This window comes from Entelurus aequoreus, linkage group LG27 (assembly GCF_033978785.1).
Source record: "Entelurus aequoreus isolate RoL-2023_Sb linkage group LG27, RoL_Eaeq_v1.1, whole genome shotgun sequence".
Taxonomy (NCBI): domain Eukaryota; kingdom Metazoa; phylum Chordata; class Actinopteri; order Syngnathiformes; family Syngnathidae; genus Entelurus; species Entelurus aequoreus.
In genome coordinates, this window is record NC_084757.1 from 39,671,338 (window position 1) to 39,682,367 (window position 11,030).

Sequence of the window (11,030 nt, forward strand, 5' to 3'; positions counted from 1 at the left end):
CCACTGCTAATGAATGAGCAGTGGTTATTATAGTCTACTAGGGTTGTACTATATACCACTACTAATGAATGAGCAGTGGTTATTATAGTCTACTAGGGTTGTACTATATACCACTACTAATGAATGAGCAGTGGTTATTATAGTCTACTAGTGTTGTACTATATACAACTACTAATGAATGAGCAGTGGTTATTATAGTCTACTAGGGTTGTACTATATACCACTACTAATGAATGAGCAGTGGTTATTATAGTCTACTAGGATTGTACTATATACCACTACTAATGAATGAGCAGTGGTTATTACAGTCTACTAGGGTTGTACTATATACCACTACTAATGAATGAGCAGTGGTTATTACAGTCTACTAGGGTTGTACTATATACCACTACTAATGAATGAGCAGTGGTTATTGCAGTCTACTAGGGTTGTACTATATACCACTACTAATGAATGAGCAGTGGTTATTACAGTCTACTAGAGTTGTACTATATACCACTACTAATGAATGAGCAGTGGTTATTACAGTCTACTAGGGTTGTACTATATACCACTACTAATGAATGAGCAGTGGTTATTACAGTCTACTAGGGTTGTACTATATACCACTACTAATGAATGAGCAGTGGTTATTACAGTCTACTAGGGTTGTACTATATACCACTACTAATGAATGAGCAGTGGTTATTACAGTCTACTAGGGTTGTACTATATACCACTACTAATGAATGAGCAGTGGTTATTACAGTCTACTAGGGTTGTACTATATACCACTACTAATGAATGAGCAGTGGTTATTATAGTCTACTAGGGTTGTACTATATACCACTACTAATGAATTTAAAACAATACTATACTGTGTCCTAAACAATAGCTGTATTAAGTGCTTTATGGGCATGACGGCACGCCGTTGTGACATTGCTGGTTTTATGAGCAGAGGAGCATGTTTGGCAACGCACGGAGTACTTGCAAGCAGACACTGTGTAGATCAGCGGTGCCAAACAGGATTATTTTGGCCTGCAAGATCAGTTTGCTAAATATAAAAATGAGCTGCATTATTTTAATGCAAGAAACTGCTGTTCTAAATGTGTCCACTGGATGTCGCAATAGCAATTCAAGTGTGACCCACGCCACATGACCGTGTTTAAAGATGAGGTCTGTATTGGCTGCCACTACGTCAACAAGCGCAGGTGTGACCCTGTTGTGGCTGGCATGACACTCAGCATCAAGGGTTGGAATTGGGGGTTAAATCACCAAAAATGATTCCCAGGCGCGGCCACCGCTGCTGCTCACTGCTCCCCTCACCTCCCAGGGGGTGATCAAGGGTGATGGGTCAAATGCAGAGAATAATTTCACCACACCTAGTGTGTGTGTGACTATCAGTGGTACTTTAACTTGAACTTAATCAGATGGCGGCTGTAGCGACACACTATACCTTCTTTCTTTTTAAATGATACATTCAACGGATAAATTAACAAAACGGTGAGATGCAAAGTCTTAAGTCAAAATTACCGTCATCTTTATATTTAGAGTTCCGTGCAGCGCTTGCAATGGGTGAATGCAGCATGCGCACCCTGAACTCCATTGTAAACATGTCTGTTCCTACATTTGTTGTTCTATTTTATTTTGTGCTTAAATCTACCATGTTCAAGTTGGTTAAGTGTTAAGTTATGTTGATTTTGGCTATGGTGTCATTTTTGATCATTGTATTCTTTACATTATAATTGTGATTCTAATAAATGAATGTGTTGTGGCAGTTGAGGATGTCACCAATGTGGCGATTTGAGGAAACACTTGATTGCTTTTCCAAACATTTTATTGGTGAACTTCCATCATGAGAATGCTAAACAGGAAGTGCTTCAAGTTGAATGGCTTTGTAAAAAAACTGAGACAAAGTCTAACTTCATTGTTTTCTTCATGATGATTTTTAAAACGGCACACATTTTTTCCTCAGAATTTCAAATTAACTTCAAGTGTTTCTTTGTAATGTGTACATTTTCAGAAAGTGCTTCTATTTTTGGTCAAAGTAAAACAATTGAAGTTGTCTTTATTTTTTCATTATTATGCCATGATTTTACCAGTCCGGCTTGCGTGAGCAAAGGTTTTCCTTCAAGTGGCCCCTCAGCTAAAATGAGTTTGGCTCCCCATGTGTAGACAGAAAAGTTGAAGTTCTAACACTGAAACACCCTCAGGAAGAGCTGCTTTAAAACATCCATCCACAGTGTTTTAGCTACTTTTGAATCACTAATCCTGGCCTCCATGGCGACAAATAAAGTAAGTTTCTTACAAGTACTATTATCACTGGAGGACAAGGAATAGCTAAACATGCTTCACTACACACCGTAGGAGGATAACCTCTAATAGCAAGCCAGCGCTCCTGAAGTTAAACAAAAGGGTGGGTCTACACAGATATTGATTGTAACGATACCGCGTACAAGAGCGTATCTAGTTGATACTACAATGACACATCCCTGGAAAAATGAGGACTTTGAATATAACCAATGTATGATCCTGTAACTACTTGGTATCGGATTTGATATCTAAATGTGTGGTATCATCCAAAACTAATGTCAAGTATCAAAGAAGAGAAGAATAAGTGATTATTACATTTGAACAGAAGTGTAGACAGAACATGTTCAAACAGAAAATAAGCAGATATTAACAGTAAATGAACAAATGGATAAATAATAATTTTTTACAGTTTGTCCCTCATAATGTGTACAAAATAATAGGTGTATAAATGACACAATATGTTACTGCATAATTAGGAGTCTTTGTTTGTTTACTTACTACTAAAAGACAAGTTGTCTAGTATGTTCAACATTTAATCTAAGGCCAAAAATGTTTTTCGATTACAATAATAAACATATGTTTCATGTATCATAAGCTTTTCTGTTCAAATAAAGCCAATAATGACATTTTTTGTGGTCCCCTTTATTTCAAAAAGTATTGCGACCAAATATTGGTATCAGGACAACACTACTATCTACTACACTAAATACTGGTATCAGGTGTGTATGTATTGTATCTGCTGATGTAGTCAATATGAAAAAAATACAGATGTACAAAAAAAAGCTGATACTATATAGTGTATGTCAAAATGCCAAATCATGGTCCATCTCTATGGTCCAACTGTATCTGTAGATGTAAGAAAAGGCTGATATCATATAGTGTATGTCAAATAATGGTCCATCTCTATAGTCAAACTGTATCTGCAGATGTAAACAAAGGCTGATATCATGTAGTGTCCATCTCTATGGTCAAAGTGTATCTGCAGATGTAAACAAAGGCTGATATCATATAGTGTCCATCTCTATGGTCAAAGTGTATCTGCAGATGTAAACAAAGGCTGATATCATATAGTGTCCATCTCTATGGTCAAAGTGTATCTGCAGATGTAAACAAAGGCTGATATCATATAGTGTCCATCTCTATGGTCAAAGTGTATCTGCAGATGTAAACAAAGGCTGATATCATATAGTGTCCATCTCTATGGTCAAAGTGTATCTGCAGATGTAAACAAAGGCTGATATCATATAGTGTCCATCTCTATGGTCAAAGTGTATCTGCAGATGTAAACAAAGGCTGATATCATATAGTGTCCATCTCTATGGTCAAAGTGTATCTGCAGATGTAAACAAAGGCTGATATCATATAGTGTCCATCTCTATGGTCAAAGTGTATCTGCAGATGTAAACAAAGGCTGATATCATATAGTGTCCATCTCTATGGTCAAAGTGTATCTGCAGATGTAAACAAAGGCTGATATCATATAGTGTCCATCTCTATGGTGAAAGTGTATCTGATCTTTAAGAAGTTGCTGCTAATTCTGTGTCTGCACATGTGAGCTTTAGTAACTAACTAGCCACAGCTAAAGTAGCTTTAGCTGTGGCTAGTTAGAATAACAGGTTGAAGGACAGGTGACAGGTAACAGGTGACAGGTGACAGGTGACAGGTGACAGGTAACAGGTGACAGGAAACAGGTGACAGGTAACAGACTCAGCTGGGGTACAAATACACACTTTGAGTGTGTGTCAAGTCAATCTTATTGCTGAGTTTGTCCTCACCTTGAGCTGCTTCTCCTTCTTCTTGCGCATGTCCTCCCACTCGTTAACGACCCTCCCCCACATCATCCAGGTGTCCTCCTCCAGGTGTGACAGGTTGGACGAGGCCGAGGAGCTGGACACCAGCGAGGAGCCGCTGTTTCTCCTGGAACCATTCATGGAGCGCAGTGACTTGCTGTCCGTCGCCAGCAGCCTGCAGACACTCTCCTGAGTTAGTTGTGCTGCTAACTCATGTATTTACTACACAGTTAGTTGTGCTGCTAACTCGTGTATTTACTACACAGTTAGTTGTGCTGCTAACTCATGTATTTACTACACAGTTAGTTGTGCTGCTAACTCATGTATTTACTACACAGTTAGTTGTGCTGCTAACTCATGTATTTACTACACAGTTAGTTGTGCTGCTAACTCGTGTATTTACTACACAGTTAGTTGTGCTGCTAACTCATGTATTTACTACACAGTTAGTTGTGCTGCTAACTCATGTATTTACTACACAGTTAGTTGTGCTGCTAACTCATGTATTTACTACACAGTTAGTTGTGCTGCTAACTCATGTATTTACTACAGAGGTAGTTGTGCTGCTAACTCATGTATTTACTACACAGTTAGTTGTGCTGCTAACATGTATTTACTACACAGTTAGTTGTGCTGCTAACTCATGTATTTACTACACAGTTAGTTGTGCTGCTAACTCGTGTATTTACTACACAGTTAGTTGTGCTGCTAACTCATGTATTTACTACACAGTTAGTTGTGCTGCTAACTCATGTATTTACTACACAGTTAGTTGTGCTGCTAACTCATGTATTTACTACACAGTTAGTTGTGCTGCTAACTCGTGTATTTACTACACAGTTAGTTGTGCTGCTAACTCATGTATTTACTACACAGTTAGTTGTGCTGCTAACTCATGTATTTACTACACAGTTAGTTGTGCTGCTAACTCATGTATTTACTACACAGTTAGTTGTGCTGCTAACTCATGTATTTACTACAGAGGTAGTTGTGCTGCTAACTCATGTATTTACTACACAGTTAGTTGTGCTGCTAACATGTATTTACTACACAGTTAGTTGTGCTGCTAACATGTATTTACTACACAGTTAGTTGTGCTGCTAACTCATGTATTTACTACAGAGGTAGTTGTGCTGCTAACTCATGTATTTACTACAGAGTTAGTTGTGCTGCTAACTCATATATTTACTACACAGTTAGTTGTGCTGCTAACATGTATTTACTACACAGTTAGTTGTGCTGCTAACTCATGTATTTACTACACAGTTAGTTGTGCTGCTAACTCATGTATTTACTACAGAGGTAGTTGTGCTGCTAACTCATGTATTTACTACACAGTTAGTTGTGCTGCTAACATGTATTTACTACACAGTTAGTTGTGCTGCTAACATGTATTTACTACACAGTTAGTTGTGCTGCTAACTCATGTATTTACTACACAGTTAGTTGTGCTGCTAACATGTATTTACTACACAGTTAGTTGTGCTGCTAACTCATGTATTTACTACACAGTTAGTTGTGCTGCTAACTCATGTATTTACTACACAGTTAGTTGTGCTGCTAACTCATGTATTTACTACAGAGTTAGTTGTGCTGCTAACTCATGTATTTACTACACAGTTAGTTGTGCTGCTAACTCATGTATTTACTACAGAGTTAGTTGTGCTGCTAACTCATGTATTTACTACACAGTTAGTTGTGCTGCTAACTCATGTATTTACTACAGAGTTAGTTGTGCTACTAACTCATGTATTTACTACAGAGGTAGTTGTGCTGCTAACTCATGTATTTACTACACAGTTAGTTGTGCTGCTAACTCATGTATTTACTACATACACTACAGAGTTAGTTGTGCTGCTAACTCGTGTATTTACTACAGTTAGTTGTGCTGCTAACTCATGTATTTACTACATACACTACAGAGTTAGTTGTGCTGCTAACTCATGTATTTACTACATACACTACAGAGTTAGTTGTGCTGCTAACTCATGTATTTACAACATACAGTACAGAGTTAGTTGTGCTGCTAACTCATGTATTTACTACATACACTACAGAGTTAGTTGTGCTGCTAACTCATGTATTTACAACATACAGTACAGAGTTAGTTGTGCTGCTAACATGTATTTACAACATACAGTACAGAGTTAGTTGTGCTGCTAACTCATGTATTTACTACAGAGTTAGTTGTGCTGCTAACTCATGTATTTACTACATACAGTACAGAGTTAGTAGTGCTGCTAACTCATGTATTTACTACATACAGTACAGAGTTAGTTGTGCTGCTAACTCATGTATTTACAACATACAGTACAGAGTTAGTTGTGCTGCTAACTCATGTATTTACTACATACAGTACAGAGTTAGTTGTGCTGCTAACTCATGTATTTACTACATACAGTACAGAGTTAGTTGTGCTGCTAACTCATGTATTTACTACATACAGTACAGAGTTAGTTGTGCTGCTAACTCATGTATTTACTACATACAGTACAGAGTTAGTTGTGCTGCTAACTCATGTATTTACAACATACAGTACAGAGTTAGTTGTGCTGCTAACTCATGTATTTACTACACAGTTAGTTGTGCTGCTAACTCATGTATTTACTACACAGTTAGTTGTGCTGCTAACTCATGTATTTACTACAGAGTTAGTTGTGCTGCTAACTCATGTATTTACTACACAGTTAGTTGTGCTGCTAACTCATGTATTTACTGCAGAGTTAGTTGTGCTGCTAACTCATGTATTTACTACACAGTTAGTTGTGCTGCTAACTCATGTATTTACTACAGAGTTAGTTGTGCTACTAACTCATGTATTTACTACAGAGGTAGTTGTGCTGCTAACTCATGTATTTACTACACAGTTAGTTGTGCTGCTAACTCATGTATTTACTACATACACTACAGAGTTAGTTGTGCTGCTAACTCGTGTATTTACTACAGTTAGTTGTGCTGCTAACTCATGTATTTACTACATACACTACAGAGTTAGTTGTGCTGCTAACTCATGTATTTACTACATACACTACAGAGTTAGTTGTGCTGCTAACTCATGTATTTACAACATACAGTACAGAGTTAGTTGTGCTGCTAACTCATGTATTTACTACATACACTACAGAGTTAGTTGTGCTGCTAACTCATGTATTTACAACATACAGTACAGAGTTAGTTGTGCTGCTAACATGTATTTACAACATACAGTACAGAGTTAGTTGTGCTGCTAACTCATGTATTTACTACAGAGTTAGTTGTGCTGCTAACTCATGTATTTACTACATACAGTACAGAGTTAGTTGTGCTGCTAACTCATGTATTTACAACATACAGTACAGAGTTAGTTGTGCTGCTAACTCATGTATTTGCTACATAGAGTACAGAGCTGTCTATTCACATAACATGTTCCAGCAGAAGACGTGATGTGTAACTGCATATTATGTAAAAACAAGACTGTATTGTTGTGAGTAGTTCTTATTGTGTACAACTGAATGTCAAAAATGGTAAGAAGCTATAACTAGGCAAATGATATACCCTCTAAAACAGTCATTTTAAGGCTTTCCCAATACAACTATTTCACTTCCAATATTGGAGCTTTGGGTATAGGCCGATACCAATGTCGATCCAATACGATATCATACATACTTCTACTATTTGTAGCATGGAATGTAAATTCCAATTCATAAGATGCTACTTTTTTCTTACGCTTAGAACCCTAGGGCTTATAAAACAGTGGGGCTCATTTATGGATCTTTCTTGGCCGACGGCCATAACATTTTGTGTTCAGTAGTTTTCATTCAACACAAGCAGAAACACTGAAACGGTGTGTATTTGTTGTGCTATGACGCCATCTTTTGGACTAGTTCGCTCACTGCAGGTGCTGCAGTGTCCTTACATTTAGTTTCTAGTCTTCTAGCCGTCCACAGCGTCTCTACCAGAATGGATTCTTCATTCATCACTCCTAGCAACGTTTGTAAGTTTACAATATAACTAAAACAATCCTTACTTACTAAAGTGTCCCATGTGTGATGTCTGTAGGAGTGTTTTCATGCATATTTGTACCTGCTATAGTAATGTAATCAAGCTAGTGTCGTGAGCATTAGCTAAAATGGTTGCCGGTTGAAAATGTACTTCCTGTTTTAATGCCTTAAACCGGATATAAAACCGTCCATAGCGTTTCTGCTCGTAGGGATTTGCCATTCATCACTCCAAGCAACGTTTGTAAGTTTTACAATATATCTAAAACTATTTATACTTACTAAACCGTCCCATGTGTGATGTCTATAGACTGTTTTCATGCATATTTGTACGTGCTATCGTACTGTAATCAAGCTACCTCCTAATGTGGCCTGAAACTGATGTGAAATGATCAGATTTGGCCCCGTTTACACTGCACACCAAATCTGATTTTGTATTGCCCTCAAGTGACACAGATTAGATTTTTTTTGGCAGTCTAAACGCTCCACAGTGCTTCAAAACTGATCTTTTGACATCAGATTCAGACTACATCTGATCTTTTCAAATGTGACTTCAGTCTTAACGCAATGCGACCTGAATGTGACTAAGTCACTTGGGAAGGAGGTAGTCGCCAGTGGAAGTGGATGTTTCATTACAACAGCAAAGTCTATTTAAGACCAGCACATTTTCAGTGCATCACTTGTCAATAGTGTACAAATAATAGTCTATATGTAATATATGAATATATATTTTTGATTCTGAAGAAATAGTGATTGTTGAAAGACAGGAATCAACACTGTAGCACATTTGTCAAAACAAATCTGATGTCCGTGTCTCCTCTACTAAACAGCCATTACAAGATTACAACCCTACTAACTATATACATCCATTCATACATTATATTACTTTACCTAAAAACACTCATATTAAAGTGTTGCGACATTTATTTTATTTTGTCGTAGTAGCGACTTCCTCCCGGTCAACTTCCTTTGTTTTCACTTTATCGGAGTGTGCATGCAAGTGACGTGGAGGCCACATAGGGGCCACATAAGGGCCTGTGCGCGTTTACACTGGATACAAATCACATTGTACTTGCCGTGTAAACAGTCAGCTGTAAAATAGCACGTGTAAAAAAACTCTGACTGGGGCCTGCAGTGTAAATGTGGTCTTAGAAGCACTTTGGAGCGTGTAGACAGTCAGATGTGTGACACTTGAGGGCAAACAATACATCAGATTTGGTGTGCAGTGGAAACGAGGCCTTATCACATACATCTAGCTTGTTTGCTACTGTGTGCTTAGCTGTTGTGTAGCTGCTTTTGGCTTGTTGGCCTTCAGTCAAATGGAAGAGTGTGTGTGTTTACATTTAGATGTTTAGCATTGCACAAGTCAAGACTGCTCCTATTGGATAGAATCAGATAGCAATATCTTCCCAGGTGCTCCTGAACTTGACTGCTTTACTCCATGCAGGCACACAACGCTGTGTGCTGCTTTACTCCATGCAGGCACACAACGCTCCCAAAACATCTGCTGACCTTTGACCTGCAGTCCTGATCTTGGAAAATGGCAGAGGTCCAATAGTGGACTACGGTTACAGCCGAATTTGGAAGGAGAGGGAGCTTCTCACTTACAAGACTAGCTGGTTTCTCAGCCACAACGGCAGCATCTTGCAATCATCTCAACTTCTCTGTGTCAACACCAAGTCCACAATGAAGGCCGCACCAGGACCAGTTCATGATCTTCTCCTCCTGGTGCTTCCAGACGCTCCAAAAACAAGGTCCTCATGTGTGTGTGTCTGCCAGTGCAGGTCCTCATGTGTGTGTGTCTGCCAGTGCAGGTCCTCATGTGTGTGTGTCTGCCAGTGCAGGTCCTCATGTGTGTGTGTCTGCCAGTGCAGGTCCTCATGTGTGTGTGACTGCCAGTGCAGGTCCAAAGGCCTGTTCAACTCTTTGCAACACAAAGAGCCATGATTGGCCGAGCACACAGCCATGTTGTTACAGGACCCAGCTACATGCTGGGGGGTCAAAGTTCACACCAACACTTCTCTTGTCTACATGGGAGTCTAGTCACTGTGGACATGACTTGGTGTGTGTGGATTAGTAGTAATAGTAGTAGTAGTAGTAGTAGTGTGTGTGTGATGTTGTGTATCTAGTCAGTGTGGACATGACTTGGTGTATGTGGATTAGTAGTAATAGTAGTAGTAGTAGTAGTGTGTGTGATGTTGTGTATCTAGTCAGTGTGGACATGACTTGGTGTGTGTGGATTAGTAGTAATAGTAGTAGTAGTAGTAGTGTGTGTGATGTTGTGTATCTAGTCAGTGTGGACATGACTTGGTGTGTGTGGATTAGTAGTAATAGTAGTAGTAGTAGTAGTAGTAGTGTGTGTGATGTTGTGTATCTAGTCAGTGTGGACATGACTTGGTGTGTGTGGATTAGTAGTAATAGTAGTAGTAGTAGTGTGTGTGTGATGTTGTGTATCTAGTCAGTGTGGACATGACTTGGTGTATGTGGATTAGTAGTAATAGTAGTAGTAGTAGTAGTGTGTGTGTGATGTTGTGTATCTAGTCAGTGTGGACATGACTTGGTGTATGTGGATTAGTAGTAATAGTAGTAGTAGTAGTGTGTGTGTGATGTTGTGTATCTAGTCAGTGTGGACATGACTTGGTGTATGTGGATTAGTAGTAATAGTAGTAGTAGTAGTAGTGTGTGTGATGTTGTGTATCTAGTCAGTGTGGACATGACTTGGTGTATGTGGATTAGTAGTAATAGTAGTAGTAGTAGTGTGTGTGTGATGTTGTGTATCTAGTCAGTGTGGACATGACTTGGTGTATGTGGATTAGTAGTAGTAGTAGTAGTGTGTGTGTGATGTTGTGTATCTAGTCAGTGTGGACATGACTTGGTGTATGTGGATTAGTAGTAATAGTAGTAGTAGTAGTAGTAGTAGTGTGTGTGTGATGTTGTGTATCTAGTCACTGTGGACATGACTTGGTGTATG

The 11,030-nt window shown here is 38.7% G+C and overlaps 1 protein-coding gene across 6 annotated transcripts in view; it reads right to left on the reverse strand.

The window, feature by feature from the left end:
• The window catches only part of LOC133644617 (ecotropic viral integration site 5 protein homolog), a 69,002-nt gene that overhangs the window by 39,311 nt on the left and 18,661 nt on the right, over positions 1-11,030 (reverse strand). For 5 of the 6 annotated variants that reach the window (XM_062039268.1, XM_062039266.1, XM_062039270.1 and 2 more), the window contains one exon: positions 4,068-4,257. In XM_062039268.1, coding sequence (XP_061895252.1) covers positions 4,068-4,257 — 190 coding nt within the window. Of the gene's footprint in view, positions 1-4,067; positions 4,258-9,667; positions 9,924-11,030 lie in introns of those variants that run through there. The other variant, XM_062039269.1, reaches the window with a different exon arrangement.